At 40.5% G+C, this 17,539-nt stretch overlaps 2 protein-coding genes across 3 annotated transcripts in view; one reads left to right on the top strand and one right to left on the bottom strand.

Moving 5' to 3' along the window:
* The window catches only part of TECPR2 (tectonin beta-propeller repeat containing 2), a 66,168-nt gene extending 57,710 nt beyond the window's left edge, over nucleotides 1-8,458 (bottom strand). The window contains exon 1 of one of the 2 annotated variants that reach the window (XM_074956268.1): nucleotides 8,328-8,458. The gene's annotated coding sequence lies outside the window, so the exon portion shown is untranslated. Of the gene's footprint in view, nucleotides 1-656; nucleotides 838-8,327 lie in introns of those variants that run through there. The other variant, XM_074956269.1, reaches the window with a different exon arrangement.
* Nucleotides 8,459-8,466: 8 nt separating this feature from the next.
* On the top strand, nucleotides 8,467-17,088 carry CINP (cyclin dependent kinase 2 interacting protein). Its single transcript, XM_074956272.1, has 5 exons — nucleotides 8,467-8,544; nucleotides 10,166-10,337; nucleotides 11,144-11,270; nucleotides 14,401-14,530; nucleotides 16,807-17,088. The coding sequence occupies exons 1-5, from the start codon at nucleotides 8,538-8,540 to the stop codon at nucleotides 17,007-17,009; spliced, it is 639 nt and encodes a 212-aa protein (XP_074812373.1). The 5' UTR covers nucleotides 8,467-8,537; the 3' UTR covers nucleotides 17,010-17,088.
* Nucleotides 17,089-17,539: the final 451 nt, after the last annotated feature.

Raw genomic sequence — 17,539 nt, 5'->3', positions numbered from 1 at the left:
CCTTGGATCTTAAGAACAATGAACAATCCTCCCAACACTTGCACCCCCCCCCCCCCGTTCCAGGGAAATGTTGGATAAAAAGCCTCACCAATTTGCATAGGTGACCACAGACCCAAACCCCTGGATCTGAGAACAATGAAAAAGCATTCAGTTTTCTTACAAGAAGACTTTTAATAAAAATAGAAGTAATTAGAAATAAGAAATCCCCCCTGTAAAATCAGGATGGTAAATACCTTACAGGGTAATTAGATTCAAAACATAGAGAACCCCTCTAGGCAAAAACCTTAAGTTACAAGAAGATACACAGACAGAAATAGTTATTCTATTCAGCACAATTCTTTTCTCAGCCATTTAAAGAAATCATAATCTAACACATACCTAGCTAGATTACTTACTAAAAGTTCTAAGGCTTCATTCCTGGTCTATCTCCGGCAAAGACAAAATATAGACAGACACACAAACCCTTTGTTTCTCTCCCTCCTACCAGCTTTTGAAAGTATCTTGTCTCCTCATTGGTCATTTTGGTCAGGTGCCAGCGAGGTTACCTTTAGCTTCTTAACCCTTTACAGGTGAGAGGAGATTTCCTCTGGCCAGGAGGGATTTTAAAGGGGTTTACCCTTCCCTTTCTATTTATGACAGGTGTACATTGTAATTACCCAACAGTTGATAAGCAATTTTCTCTCCAATCTTGACCAGCACATATCTGCCTAGACTGAGCCCAAATGCAGCATTTCACTCTCAAAAGAGAGGAAAAAGCATCAACTGACTGGTACAATTCATTCCTATTTGGTTACTGAAAGAGTAAAATCAGATTAGCATAAGATTAAAAGAACTAAGTGCTCACTGCATGGCACAGAACAAAACATGCAAGTACATGCAGGAGAAAGACTCGTGTAAACACTGGGATCAAACCTAAAAGCACTGAGTGTTCTCAGTTTTCATGAATTATAATAAGAGCACAGGAAACTCTGCAAGCTTGGGTCCCTTGACTTTTATACTAAATGGTGTCTATATCCAATTCCTTAATCCCACCACAGAACTGCAATTATATTAGGTATATATTTAAATTGTCTTAATATTTAGCAAGTAAATACAAGAACAAATATTCGCAAGATAATTTGTGGGAACAATGGGGCAATTGAAAAAGTGAGGAGACTCCCAATTTGACAGGCACATCCAGAGATTTGTTCAGTTATTTCATTTAGAAAAGTGATGGGGAAAGCAGTAAAAAAAATAGCATACACAAGAGTTTGGGTTGCCAACTTCATACTGCAATAAGAAGTTTATAGAATGTTTAGAAGAGAATGTGGTATCTTCTCAGGAATAAAGGAAAGGAAAAGCCATAGTTTGCTTCCCTTGGAGTTTAAGTGTATGATGATTTTAATGTATCATGATTTTAATGTACTAATTGTCTCAGCTGCTTTCTGAAACTGTCTCCCCGTTCATGTGGTATGTCAAGATACTAAATGATGCAATTAAAAACTGAAGCCTTTCTGCTTAAAAGATCACACAAGTGTTTTGTTTTTTTTTTTTTATTATTTGCAGCAACTATTCTCCTCATGGATGACTTTGAAAGATAGGAAAAAACAGAAGTCTTCAGGTTTCCAACTTTATTATACCAGAGGCTATTTTGATTAATAAGACAGTTTTGATCCAGCCAAAAATATTTGCAGCTGTTTAGGTCAGGAATTCTTGATTTCTGGGGAGAAGAAAGGTTGCTATATGATCCCAAAAACACAACTCTGAAGCTTAAAGAAAAAAAAAAGGTTAGCTCTAAGAATATAATAAAAAGTGGATTTAAAAAATTCTAAAAATGTCTAAAACCTCAACTATTCTGTGAAGCATTCTAGTGATAGGGACCATACACATGTACAGTATGTATCCAATTGTGCCTGTACTGTATGTTTTTTGAGGAAAGGAAATGTTATTTGTTTGGCACACTGTTGGGAAGCACCATACACATTACAGTGCTATACAAACTCAGTTTTTAAAAAATACTGATCACCATTTTAACATCCCCATTACTATGAATGATTTTGGTGTCTCAATTTTCAAGATTTTATTTTGCTGATATTTTCCCACCAGAATTCAGTGTGCTATCTTTGGACCCTGAAACACTTACTCTTACAAAATTCACTTTTTTTGGCTTGATTTCCATCGCTAATTCTCCATTTCAACCTTATAGCTCAAGCCCAACTATTGTTTAAAATATTATTGAAAACAAATCCATTAAAATAAACAAGATGTGAGAAAACAGTTTATGCAACCTGTGACAGAGCACTGCATATGTTTTATGGAAATATGCTAATGAGTGCGAATATAATGTAACTGAATTGTGCTTTATGCAAAATGCCTCTTGTAAAGTATCATTACAAAGTTTATAATCTACTGAGTGTGTTCATCCTATTTGTATGCATGTATCATTCTTGTATCTGAAACTACAAATATGAAGTATTACTCTGAGGTCCTATTGTAATTATGCAAAGTGTGGGCCATTAATGGTAGCTTAGACTCTTGATGGCTCCCATTGACTAGGACAATTGGTTGTCGATGGTTTATTTACCTGCAAGCCTTCTTGAGGACGTGGGGGCCAGCCTGTGGGTAATAAGAAAAGGAGGACTTGTGGCACCTTAGAGACTAACAAATTTATTTGAGCATAAGCTTTCGTGAGCTACAGCTCACTTCCAATGAATAAGCTTTATACAGAGTAAAACAGATTTATTTGGGGTTTGGATTCCATTGGGGGCTGGGTATCTGGGTGCTGGAGATAGGTAACCTGCTGAGTGGTTTTCAGTTAAAGCCTGCAGCTTTGGGGGTGTGGTTCAGACCTGGGTCTGTGCTGCAGCAGACTAGCATGTCCGGCTCAACAAGGCAGGGTTCTGGAGTCCCCAGCTGACAGAGAAAATGGGCTCAGAGATCATTTCGGTACATCAGGTGACAGTCCCAAGGAGGTCTCCGTGACTGAACCTGTCACACAACCTACAAAGCAACATCTCCTCCCCCTCCAACTGCTGTATTCCCATCCTGCCATGAGATTTTTACTAGTTTACCCATCTACCTAAATCAAAGTCTCCTTGAGATGGGAACTGCAAGTGAAACCCCTGGCCCCACTTTAGACAATGGCATTTTACCATTGACTTCAATGGAGTCAGGGTTTCACCTTGCATATTGTTATAGTTTGAATAGGGCCATACACACCCAGTGATGCCATATGAAAACGTTATCTTACTTAAAAATACTATAAAAGTCTCCAGAGACTCTGTTCTACATTCAAATATTAAACAATACTATCACAGATTATTGGGCCTTTGTGACAAACTGCTCTCATATGAGTTCTCCCACTGACTCCAGTGAAACTATTCATGAAAGTAAGGATTGGCTCAGGCACTATGTCTTAAGACAGAACTTCTGAGAATTCACTTTGGCTTTCTCCAACACAAGTCATAGTTCATTTTATAATTTAAGAAGTGTTTATAAAAAGTACATCAGCAGTGTTTGTGCTTGTGAGGTTTAGTTTATCATCTTACAATACCCTTGTGAGATATTTGAATATTATTTCCCCCCTACTTTATAGGCTGAGAATCTGAAAGTGGCCTTGATCCTGCAAGCTGTCCCACCTGAGAAGACCCCTGGGCCATCTGCATGGGTGCAGGGGTACACCTGCTTGAAACAGTTAGCACGAGCAGTGCCTAAACTAATTGTTCTGGACCACACAACAAGTAAATGGCAAAGTCAGGACTAGAAGAATTTTGGGATCCATGACTACCAGGGAAGTTTTTGTTGCTGTTTTAGTAGTGTGTGTTTATTTGTTTTTGAGCTGGAGGATAGTGGTGGCTTAATGTACAGAGGAAGAAATCAGATTAGAAGTCTCCTCCTCAGTCCTTTACATGAATTCCTACCTCAACCCAAGATTGTTAAAAGTAATAGTTATCAGAAAAACAAATCTACTTTTGACTCTTTGTGCTACATTTGGCTTGCACAATTAAAAACAGTTTAGGCAGTTTCATTTTCTAGTAGTTACACAGTTCAGCTTCACTTTAAGGTACTACAGGACTTTGAGGTACTCCAAAGCTGAAGAGCCCTCATTTGTTTTTTTTAAACAATGAAAATGTGTGTTTGTTTTGTAGGTTATTAAACAAATGGGCCCAATCATCACTGCCTTGCACAATCACTTACCTCTGTGAAAAATGAATGTAAAAGTATAAAACACTCCACAATCAAAATGGCCATATTTTATACCCTCTTTGCACAAACATAAAAGCTCAAGACAGAGGAGAATCAAGTTTCAAACATACAGCTTGAGTTTAAATTACTGGACAGCGATCTTTGGGCCACACATGCTTTCTTTTCTTTATTGATTATTCGAGGACAGCATTTGTATCTACCGTATATACTTAATCATAAGCCACTTTGTTTAGAACCCCCCCCCCATATGGATAAGTAAAAATGGAAAATTTTTATGACCCATTCATAAGCAAACCCTATAATTCAGGGGTCAGCACACTTTGGCTCCCAGGCCATGAGGATAAGCCACTGGCGGGCTGAGATGGTTTGTTTACCTTGAGCGTCCGCAGGCCCGGAGGTAAACCTAAGTAAACAAAGTGTCCTGGCCTGCCAGTTCCTTACCCTGGCAGGCCGGGACAGCAAGTGTCAGGGAAATTTTTTTGGTGGTGGGGAGAAGCTGGGGGTCAGGGGAGTAACCCCTGTGACCACCCCCCACATGACCCCACCCCAGGACCCCCACACTCTCCCCATCCCATCCCTTCCCACCTTATCTGGGAAGGATGTCTCTGGCCTGGATGGAGCAGCTCCAGGGGGCCAGACTGGGCAGTGCGGCCGCAGCATGTTCCAGCGAGCTGGGCCAGGCGGCATGGCCGCAGCGTGCTCCGGCGGGCGGGACCAAGCAGCACAGCTGCAGCCTGCCAGCCCTGGAGCTGCAGCTGCTTCGGAGGCTGGGGGGAGAGCAGCGTGGCCAGAAGCGGACAGACTCTGTTCCTGCCTCTTCCCTTCTAGCTCTGCTGGCTGTGCTGCCTCTCTTTGCGCCCTCTGTTGGGGGGAGGGGCTGTGTCCCACCTCTCCCTCTCTGTACCGGTTCATAAACCAACCCCCTTCTCTGGTGCTTCCCTTTTTTACTAAAAAAATTCAGCTTATGAATGAGCATACACAGTACTTTCCCCCTTCATTAATAGTATCAGGGAAACTGAAGACAAATGGTTGGCATAACCTGTTTTCCCAGACCAATTTTAGGAATGGTTCTGCATATTCAGTGGAATCAGCAATTGTCATTTTCAAGAACATGATTGCCATATGTGACAAATCAGAGCAGGGTAAATAAGAGATTCTGCAGTGGAAATATAAGAAACATGAAGTGCCTTACGATTAAGGCTGCAGGTCTGTCACGGAGGTCACAGAAGTCTCAGATTCTGTGACTTTCCGGGACCTCAGTGACTTCTGTAGCTGCCGGTGCCACTGACCACAGGGCCAGCTGCACCGTTCACTGCTGGGGCAGTGTCAGGCCACCATGTGCATCCACCCCTCAGAGCGCCCCTGGAGCCCCGCCTCCAGAGTACCCAAGATTTAGTCAGGGTATATATATTTTTAGTAAAAGTCATGGACAGGTCACGGGCCCTGTCCATGACTTTTACTAAAAATACCCATGAATAAATCTTAACCTTACTTATGATGCATTGCACAGCCCCATGAAGAAAAGGCGCTCCCTCCTCTTCCATCCACAAAAACTACAGGCAGTATCTCTGGCCATTACTTCTCAGTACTACTTCTCTAGTCTCCATAATGGGGACTCTGGCTCAACAGCTGTGAAACAGTGAAAAGGAAGATATCTTGTAATTAAGGCACAAGACTGGGAATCAGGAGATGAGGGTTTGATTCCATGCTCTGCCACAGATTTTGGGACCGCAAGGAAATTATTGCATCTCTCTGTGCCTCAGTTCCCGGTCTGTACAATAATATTTCCCCTTTTTCACCCTTTGTTTTGTCTATTTAGATTTAAGTTCTTTAGGGCATGGACCATCTCTTGTTATGTATATGCACAGCACCTAGTACAATGGGCCCTAGCCTCAACTGGGGCCTCTGTGCACTATAAGAGTATAAATGGTAATAAAATAGTTTTCCAAATTATTTAAGGGGCAACTCAACTTGTGCCCCTACGCGCTCATTATTAGGTTTTCAGATTTGGCACCTACTTTTTTTTTTTTTTTTAAATCAATAGTTTACATCCCATTTAAAATGTAGTCTTCAAAAATCTTACAGTTCTAGCATCAGGATACTGTCAATGGTTTTAAAAGTGTCGCCTCAGAAAATTTCAAAAAGGTTGCAGACTTTCCACTGTTGTGTGTGTTTAAAGAGCCAGTGGAAGCCTAGATTTAGACAAAATTAATATATAAAGATGTTACTAAGATTTTTATTTATGTTTGGCTTGCTAGTTATAAATCCAAACTATGTGTAAATATATTTTTATATAATACAAAATGCTCATTGACAAGAGCTTTTAGAGTAGTCCACCTTGTACCCCCACAGGCAATGCATATTCACCACCTGAAACAAAGATACAGAGATTCAAAAAGCATGAAAGCGTAGAAATACTGTCCTGTTGCACAAATAACTACATCACCATCCTTTCAATTGGTTCAAAAAAATATTAACTGAAAAACTAAACTTCAAACTACTCAAGATTATTTTAATCTTAAAGAAATGAACCCTCACATTCACAAGACTGATACTGTGAGTATTTGAAGGAGTCAAACAAATCACAAGTACAATTAACAGTCCCCATCTTTGGACACTTCCACAGTGTATTTAGATTCCAATCCTACTGAAACTTACAGAATGCTTAACTTTACTTACGTCAATAGCCTTACTGAACTCAGTGGAATTACTCATGAGCTTAAAGGTAAGCACATGCATAAGAGGTTGCAGCATCATGGCATTAGTTTGCAATATCACTTTTTTTCATAATCATTCATTTCTAAGGTGTTTACAAAAAAACTAGCAACTTTAAAAACATTTCAGTGTTATTGTGTTGTACGTATGACAGCAGCTGAACAAAAACTAAGCTTCCATACTTAAAATAATAAATTACCTATAGCTCATATTGTCCACTCTAATCCTCTAGCCCATGTCAAATTGCAATAGTTCTCCCCCACAAAATCTTTTTGCAGAGACACTAAGGAAAGTAACAAATGTTACTTAAAAGCACTCATGTGACCTAAGAACTGGGAATTACATTTATGAAAGTGGGCATGCAAAGTTTATTTACAGTTTAGCTTAAAATAACTTCCCGATTTGTGGCTTTAACTACAGCAGCAACCTTGTTGTGATGTCCCAACCATGTTACAAGACTTTATAAACTAACTAAATTTCTTATTCATAAAAATAAGCACAAGTCAGCACATTTTAAACTATTATTAAATAGCTTATTTATGCTCACATAAATTGGTTAGTCTCTAAGGTGCCACAAGTACTCCTTTTCTTTTTGCGAATACAGACTAACAGGGCTGCTACTCTGAAACCTGCCATTAAATAGCTTGGCATTCACTGTCCTGCCTCCATCCCCACACTCTGCAAACTGTTTTAAGACACACTGCAGAAAATTTGGTTAGGAAGTTGATTTCATTTTCTTTGTATTTAATTCTCAAATTTAAAAAAAAGAAGTTTCCCACTCCACCCTCCGAAAAAATAAAAAGTGGGCATCTTTCTAATTAGCAAGCCAAGGGAGGCGAGGTAATATCTTTACTAGACCAGCTTCTGTGGGTATTACCTCCCCCAGCTTCTCTCTAATATCCTGGGACCGACACGGTTACAACCGCGCCGCATCCACCCTCCTAACGCCACCCCAGGTTTTACAATGTTTGCCGGATAGTTTACCGGATTAGCCGAATCCGGACCACCACACCGGTACCGGCCATGCGCAACAGATTCCCCATGCGGGGAGCTCGACAGGCAGCAAACCGCAGAGCAGCAGCTTCACAGGGCTGCAGAAGGATGAAATGAAGCGGGGCTCCCAAGCGCCTCCAGGCCCTTTGCTCACCGAGGGAAGCAGCGTTTAAAGCGGGTGCAAGTATCCCCAGCCTCGCAGAGGGGCGGGCGAGCGACCCCCACCTCTTAGGCTCTTTCCAACAGCAGAGGGGAGTCCTGGGGTGGGGAGTTTCCCTATTTCAGCCTCTGCCGGAGCCCCAGCGACAGAGCTGTAAGGGGGCAGGGGGACGTGGGGGGCAGAGGAAGGGAAAAGGGGCGGCTGGGGGAAGGGCTGATGGAGAGAAGGGGTGGAGGCGTGAGGAGAAGCCCTGAGCGGCGGCTGCCTGACTCACCTCAGCAAGGGGCCGGGGCCCTCATGTCTCCCAGCCGGGCGGAGGCTGCCTCTCCGAGGCCCCCCGGAGAGGGAAGACTAAGCCGCCGGACCGGGCGCGGCTGAGCGACGGCGGCTGGGCCCAGGACGGGCGGGGCCGGACGTGAGCGCACTTCCGAGGGAAGGCGGGGCGCGGCCCGGCCGGGGGCCCTATCGCGGCGGGGCTCGGGACATGGCAGGTGAGCGAGGCCTGGAGCCCATGGGAGGAGGGGTGGGTGTCTGTCTCCAGCGCCGGGGGTCGGGTACCCGCCGCGTGCGCGCACAGGGGCGCTGCCTTCTCATGGTAAGCCCGGTTCTGGCGCCGCCCTTCCCGGGGCACGTGAGCCAGGCTGCACGCGCATTTCGTTAGTGATATTCCGTTATTACCGTTACATTTTCAAACGTGAAGGAAATCAGCCAGCGCGGGCTGCGACTCTGGGGCCTCGATCCCGCGGAGCCGTCAGCCCGCGCAGCAGCGTGAAGCCAAGGGGATGGGACTCTTCCTGTGCGTAACGTTCAGCGGGGTGGCCACACTGAAACCACAGAGTCTTCAAAAATGAGGGGCCTTCTAAAAGTTTCTTACTCCCCACCCCACCCCCCCGCCCTTCGCTTCCTTGGCTGTTAATATTGTATTTTAACAAATTAGCATTAAAGTGTCAGGGTTGTTAGTTTTAATGTTCGTGAAGCACTTTGAGATCCTTAGATGAAAAATAATTTAGCTGTGTAGAGAATTAGCATCAATTGTATGTACGGTCACACCCAGTGTATGTTTATAAATAACATTATTATTACTAGAGGCACTACCTCTGAAATCTGAGCTTGCTTTGCTAATGTCCAGAAACTGTTTATGTGATGAACAGCAAAGTTGAGGACAGAAATAGGTTATCATTTGAATCTGCAATGATTGCAAATATGAGTAACTACATAGATAACAGGTTTCAGAGTAGCAGCTGTGTTAGTCTGTATTCGCAAAAAGAAAAGGAGTACTTGTGGCACCTTAGAGACTAACCAATTTATTTGAGCATAAGCTTTTGTGAGCTACAGCTCACTTCATCGATAAAGTGAACTGTAGCTCACGAAAGCTTATGCTCAAATAAATTGGTTAGTCTCTAAGGTGCCACAAGTACTCCTTTTCTTTTTACATAGATGAGTAGTTCCATCGAATCAATGTTCCATTGGTGCTCACCTGTGTAAAATTAATCATGTATATAAATTTTTGCAACATCAAAGCCTTGCAGTCATTAAAATCCTGTAAAAAATATAAGGTGACATTTTGGCCCTATTGAAGTCAATGGCAGAACTCCCATTGCCTGCAGTAGTGCCAGGATTTCACACATAATCCTGGCCTGGGCAAACGTACTGAAATATTCATGATAGAGACCACTACATGAAAAGGACTGAGTCCTAACAGAGTTAGTGACTTCTTGCCAAGAAGTGCTACATTAAAATATGACTTCAGAAAACATAGCCATTACTTGTATTGGCAAAATACTATAGGATTGCTTATTAGTGGTTTTACAGCATTAGTTAGGTGTTTTAATGGAATACCTCAACATGCAGTTTATTTTTTTCAATACCCTAAGAATGTGGTTATTTTACACTGATGGTGAAAGGTTGACAGGCTAGAAACTTTATTTATGATTAAAGTTAGTAGGGTGCCTGTAAACTACATTTTACTAAGTCAGCATTCAGGAACAGAACAGCAAGGAAAATACTGCATGCAGCCACATACAGCTGTAATGACAACATAAAACAGTTAATTGATTTGTTATTGTAGATTTTTACCGGTTTGCATTTTCTCTCTCTTTTTTTTTTTTAAAGCAACAAAGAGTCCTGCAGCTGTTGCTCCAAAAAGACCTGTTTTATCTGTCAGTGCAAGAAAAATTAAAGATAACGCAGCAGACTGGCATAATTTAATGATGAAATGGGAGACCCTGAATAATAATGGGTTTAGTACTGCAAACAAAATTGTAAACTTGAAAATTGGCACACAGTGAGTATGTTAACAGGGCTTGCAAATAATGACAATGTAGAGGTCACTTTTACTGTGAAACTGGTTTGTTTTCCTGATTGGGCAGCTTTACCAAAAAAAAAAAAAACAGGGTGGACAGGCTTCATATTCTATACCACTAGCATTTTGTGATTGTATAAAATCAAAATATTGAAATTCAGGTAAGGCTGTTTAAGATAAAAATTGATAACCTCATAAGAGCTGTATTTGCAGCAAAATGTTTTTATTCATACAAATAATAAACAAATATTAAATATTTAAAATGCTGAATTACAAAATTAGAGCTTGAGCCTACAAACGCTTACTCGGGTGAGTTTTCTCTAATACACAAGTCAATGTTACGAGATATCACTGAGGTCAAGAGCTTTGCAGGATTAAAAAAGGGACTGGCCATTCACATAAATAACAAAATTACAGTAGTAAAGTTTTTAAAAAGCCAATAACTTTGGAAGGGACATAATGCCTGCTTCAGAACATAAGACAACCTGTAACTAATGGGCATTAGGAAGAAACTTTCCTTTTCCTGGTGGACAGACTATTCCTTAATTGCCTAAGGTAGGGTTCTTGTACTTTGAACCATCTGGTACTAGCCACAGTTGAACACTGAACTAGCTAAACCACTCATCTAATCCTGTACAGCAATTCCTTTGTACTACTCATGTGAGAAAGGGCTTGTAGTCTCAAGCCTTTTGTTAGTAGTATAGAGGATAGCATAGATTTTAAATTCCTACAGTCTATGTGAGTAAAGGTGTGCAGAGGTATTTGCACTAATATATGCTTTTGTTTAGATTTAAAGATAACAAGCTGGAGGTAGAATGTGACAACATTGCCTCTGACTGTGGAAAGCTGTCTCCAGACTATAATGAAGAACTTGAGATGTTCTGTGCAGAATTGCTTGGGACCTTGGAAAACATGGTAATGTTCATTTGTTGATCTTTCAAACTGTATATTCCCTAAAAAAATATTCTGCAAAATAATACAATGCCAATATTGTACCTATTGTCTATTCTAATCCTAAACTTTCCACATCTTCAGAACAAAACAAACATCAAGTTAGAAAGAGGATAGAACAGTTCAGACCTAATATGATGTGGTATCAATAAGCATATCAATAAGCATAAGCATATCTATGCAGCAGTTAGAGGTGTGATTGCAGCACGTATAGGCTACCCAAGCTAGCTTTAATCTAGTTCAAGTAACAATAGCAGTTAAGCACAGCTGCACAGGCTGTACAACCCCACCTGGGACCCTGTGTACATACAGGACCAGCAATCCCATGCAGCTACAGCTTCACTGCTATTATTATTCACGCTAGCTAAATAAAGTTAGCATGGGTATGTCCACATGTTGTATTCATATTTCTGAAAGCAGTGTAAACACAACCTAAGAACTATATTTTGTTTGATTGGACATAATTCAGTTTCCAATCTTCCAGTTCTGTGTTACAGCTCCCATCTCTTTAGGGAACAGAGTGGATATTTGTTATCTAACCTACTTAATGAGTGGACACACTGTTATGAATGGTCACCTCAATAATTTTGGAAATAGCCGATACAGGTAAAGATAAGTGATGTTCCTACTGTAATAGTAGTTCATACCTTCAGAATGGTATAGTTAACCTAAATTAAAAATAGAGAAAAAGTAATACAAATCAAAAGACAAAATGTACAGCCTTTTCACTTTGCAGAAATAATTTCATGTTAACTTACTCTGAATTTTATTTCTTAATTAGAATAACTTTAATATCCCTTAGCTATAAAGAAAAATGCCTATTAAAATGATATTGGTATGATGATAAATTGAGTAGTTCTGTGCAAACTGGAGAAAATTCCAATGATTGGTATAAGCAGGAAAATACTCCAGATTCCCCATCAAGTTTGGTTCTCTGGAGAAAGTAAGACTAATGCTTCTGTTTCTTAGTTTGAGTTACTGCCATGACTTAGCCCATTAAATGCACTGATGTAAGTAAGTAAGTTGTCATTCCTGTTGAGCAATTAAAGTCTAAGCATCTTGTGGTGGATTAGACAATACATATATACATACTTTATTTTCCACTGTTTGTAATCATATGTACCATATATATTCAGGAGTTTACAGCATGACTATGATGCTACTAAATTCTTTACTGTAAGATGCTGCTACCAGCCTTAATGATGTTATTAATGGTTTCATAGATTTCAAAGCCAGATGGGACCATTGTGATCATCTACCTCCTGTATAACACTGGCCATAGAACTTCCCCAAAATAATTCCTAGAGCATATCTTTTATGATTTAAAAGATCTTGATTTAATATTGATTTAAAAATTGTCAGTGATGGAAAATGCACCAGACCCTTAGTTTATTGTTCCAGTAGTTAATTACTCTCACCATTAAAATTTTACACCTTATTTCCAGTCTGAAGTTGTCTAGCTTCAGCTTCCAGCCACTGGGTCATGTTATACCTTTCTCTGTTACATTGAAGAGCCCTTTTAAAATATTTATTCCCTGTGTAGACACTTACAGACTATAATCAAGTCACCCTTTAACCATCTCTTTGTTAAGCTAAACAGATGGACTCAAAAAGCTCAGTCACTATAAGGCAGGTTTTCTAATCATTCTTGTAGCTCTTCTCTGAACCCACTCCAATTTATCAACATTCTTCTTGAATGACATGCATCAGAACAGGACACAATATTCCAGCAGCAGTCACAGCAGTACCAAATACAGAGATAAAATAACCTCTCTACTCCTCAGATTCCCCTGTTTATGCATCCCCGGATCACATCAGCTCTTTTGGCCACAGTGTCACACCGGGAGCTCACATTCAGCTGATTATCCTCTACAACCCCCAAATCTTTTTCAGTCACATCCTTCCCCCATCCTATAAAGTATGGCCTACATTCTTTGTTCCTAGATGTATATACATTTAGCCATATTAAAAGGCATAGTGTGCTTACACCCAGTTTACCAACCACTCCAGATTGCTCTGAATCAGTGACCTGTCCTCTTCATTATGTACCCCACCTCCAATTTTTGTGTCATCTGCAAACTTTATCAGTGATGATTCTATGTTTTCTTCCACATCATTGATAAAAATATTAAATAGCATAGGGTTAAGAACCTATTCCTCAGGAACCCAGTAGAAACAGACCTACTGAATGATGATTCTCTATTTACGGTTACATTTTGAAACCTATCGGTTAGCTCTGTCAGTTGTTACCTTTGATAATGCACAATAGTTAATTCCCTTCTACCTTTCTAATACTTCAGGACTACTAGTATGGAAAAGTGCGCACACTGCAGTTAGCACTGACTATCCTAATTATTGGCAGTCTTCGGAGGGAGTGAAAGATTGAAATGGCATAGAGACTGAACTGTTTTTCCATACCTAGAGGTGGTCCTACCAGGTTAAGGCTGGGGGACGTTGGCAGAGAAGCTTGCACTTTCAGTGCCTGTGCTGTACCTGTTCTGTAGGAAAGAGCAACTTTCACTCTCAATCCAGCCCCTTTCACCAGTACTAAATTGTTACAAAGGAAGAAAAACAAGACTATTGAGACAGAGCTTTACCAACTTTCTCTGTGGTAAACTTGGATTTAGGATTGAAAAAGAAAACTAAAGATAGGGAAATATTCAAAATAGAAGTAAATAAACTGTACATGCAATGTTTGAAACACCAAGTGTTTGTCACATGAAATCTCTATATTAGTCCCACTAAAAGAATCATAGAATATCAGAGTTGGAAGGGACCTCAGGAGGTCATCTAGTCCACCCCCTGCTAAAGCTCCCTGCTCCCTGATTTTTGCCCCGATCCCTAAATGGCCCCCTTAAGGATTGAACTTACAACCCTGGGTTTAGCAGGCCAATGCTCAAACCACTGAGCTATCCTTCCCCCCATAATATAATGGCTATTGTTTGCAGCCATAAAAGTGAATTAGAAATTTCATGAATCTGGTTGAGGTAGTCACAAAGTGGTTTTGAACTTCATTAATAGTTAATACTTGTAAGATCTTAGTAGCATAAAATGCCCCAAATGTTTATTAACTTGAAACTCTCATCATTCTCAGGCAAAAATACAACTGAAAATGGAAAAACTATGTTCAACTACTAAAGGAGTTTGTGACTTAGAAACATACCATTATGAAAGTGGAGATTGCAGGATACCACTCTTTCACACATGGCCCACTACGTACTTCTGTAAGTAGAATATTGTTTACTTGTAAGTTATCCATTAGTATTTCCCAATAAGGAGCATTTTAAAAGACATTTGATGTCATTTGAAATTGAAATAGTAATTTAGAAGAACTGAAAAATATGCCCCGTTAACTTTGATCTAGATAAGATTGTAACTTTGCCTTTTGTAGTGAGAGAGTCTGTCTTTCTAACTGAATAAGCAATAGATAAGTTACTGCATCAATTAACTTAAAGCAGTGATTCTCAAACTATGGGGCTCACCTCCATAGGGAGGTGTGGGAATGCGTCAAGGGAGATGTGAGCCTTTAAAAAAAACAAAAAAAAACAAACAAAAAAAGAGCCCTGGCTGTTAGCCCCAGGCGGCTGGGGCTCCTGCAGAAGGGCTGTGCACACCTGGGAGAAGGGGATAAAGGAGCTAGATGGAGCCCCACTGTTAGAGCTCTCCTTCTCCCCTCCTCTTCCCCCCATCTCCAGCCCTCACTGGGAGGTAGCCCAGGTTCCGGCTCTCCTGCCCCTCCTCCCGCAGTCCCTCACCTGAAGATAGCAGCAGCTCCAGCTGTCAGCCCCTTGGTGAGGCAGAAGTAAGGGTCGCAATGGGGCACGAAGTCTGCCATGAAAAGTGATATTGACAAATATCACTTTGCCCCCTTTACTTCTGCACCGCTGCTAGCACAATGCTGCCTTCAGAGCTGGGTGCCTAGCCAGCAGCTGCTGTTCTTCATTCTCCCTGGGCAGTAGTATATGTATCTAAGGGAGGGGGCACAAACAACTACAGCCACAAAGAAGGGGGCACAATCAAATAAGTTTGTGAACCACTGACTGAGGTTATCGCCGCTGACAGTTCATGTAAATTGCAAAGCAACTCACACATTATAATTACAGTGTTAAGACATACAGACAGATCCAGTTAAAACAAGCATCTGCAGCTGCTAGAAGTGTCAAAGCTGCAATAGCTACTCCCTATACAAAGAGCGAAAATCTCTGCTGTCTGGAAGCAATGAGTCCTATTTCACAGTCCAATTTGTAGAACGGGGCTTATTCTTAGGTGAGAGATGGGAGTCCCACCTCAGTTAATTGTCAGTTACAGAAGAGTTTTAAACGGGCTCTGATCCAGAGGATGAACAGACTGAGGAAGGAGAAGGCTCATTGCTCTCTGTCACCAAAAATAGGGAATGTAGATCCTTCCAGCATTCACTTGGTGACAGAGTATAGGTGAGGCCTTCTCTGCCCTGCCAGTTATTTAACAACCTAAAAAAAACCTACCAGGCTTGAAGTGCATCTGTCTGACAAGCAGCATTACTGCAGTTTTACAACTCTTGGAACTCAGGAACTGAATGGCAACAGATGTATTTCTCTGATTAATTGGAAGCAGTTATTTTGTGCAGTGTGTCCCCTGCTCCTCAGTTCACTGCCCTAGAATAGTGGGATTCTCATGTCTTGGTATCTGCCAACCAGAAGACTGGCAGGGGAAAGGGGATGTGCTGGACCCTCTCTTATTGAAAAAGTCCAAAGAAATGTGGTTGTAATAATTTTACCTACAATTCTGGCTGAATTCCATGGAAATTTTGGGTGAACAAGGAATGCAGGCATGGCCCCTTATTGTCAAATATTTTGTTCACTTACTGGGTTGAACAATTCAAGGGACAATAGTCAGATACATTTTAAAAAATATCCTTACCAGCATTACTAGTAACTCCGTACATTAGACAAACATTCCAGTTTCAAACTATTTTCACCTTTTATTCTTCACTCACAAATAGTGTAGTTAGTTAAACACATCAGCATTACTTCCTGATGCTCATGCACTTGCACTATTTGGGTTGGGTCTATAGTATGCAGATTATGGTTTGGTTGCCCAAAAATATCAAGGTATCCAGAACATTTATGCAGAATTTTTATTCAAGGTATTATAAGACCTTTACATTTTTAAAGGATGTTCATTTAAAGAAATGGCTTAAAATAGTACCATTTTTATAGCTGGTTCTAAGACACTGCTGTTGAGATGTAGAAATAAAAGGGGATTTTATACATCTGTGTGGTAGAAATATATCCAATACATGAGCAATAAATTTGCATTTCATATTGCAATGAAGAGGACTGTTAACTCTTGTAAAGATCAGGATGGCTGACTTACCTAAAGAAGAGGGGCTAGTTATAAAAGCTTGTATACTGTAATAGCTATTTTTTAAAAAAATGATTAGTATAACAAGTATTGATTATTTTCAGAGTTGCTTATATATGATTAGAAATAGTGTGTATAATTGTTCAATCCATTTCAGATGAGATTTCTTTCAAGCTCACTGAAATGTACAAGAAGGAACTACGACTTAAGCAAACGATTGCGCAAGAGATTGCTCATACTGCTGACCAAGATCTTATGATGGTTTATTTATCATCTTGGTTGTACCAGCCCTATATTGAAAACAGCAGTAAACTACTGCTAGAAAGCATGTTGCTGGAAACAGGACATAGACAAGTGTAGCGTTTAAGACTCCTTCTAATGATACTCATGTGACACTGAAGCAGCAACAAACTGACAGATTAATTATATGTTGTATTTTTATAAGGTTATTAAAATCTGTTTTTCCTCTGTTTGTATTTAAATTTGTTTCGTTTGTCACTCCTCCTCTTGGTTGATATAAAACAATAAGGTACTTGTATTACCTCCTTTGCTGTAGTATCTGAACACCTCACAATTTTAGATGTGCTATTATCCCCAGATTACACATAGGGAACCAAAGTAGAGAGAGGCTAAGGGCCAAATCCTCAAAGGTATTTATTTGAATTCAGTTGAAATCAATGGGAGTTAGGTGCCTAAATACCTTTGAGGATCTGTGCCTAAGTTCACATAGAAGACTGCAGTGGAACAGGGAACTGAACCTGGGTCACAGGAGCCCTAGGCTAGAGCCCTCACCCTTGAACCATCGTTCCTCTGACACCAAACTTGACACCCACTGAAAGTCTTGCTACTTCTGTTTTGAACTGTCACAATACACAAAATCAGAAACAAAA

This window comes from Natator depressus, chromosome 6 (assembly GCF_965152275.1).
Source record: "Natator depressus isolate rNatDep1 chromosome 6, rNatDep2.hap1, whole genome shotgun sequence".
Classification (NCBI taxonomy): domain Eukaryota; kingdom Metazoa; phylum Chordata; order Testudines; family Cheloniidae; genus Natator; species Natator depressus.
The sequence above is the reverse complement of the archived record's forward strand: the minus strand, read 5'-3'. Positions and strand labels throughout refer to the sequence as shown.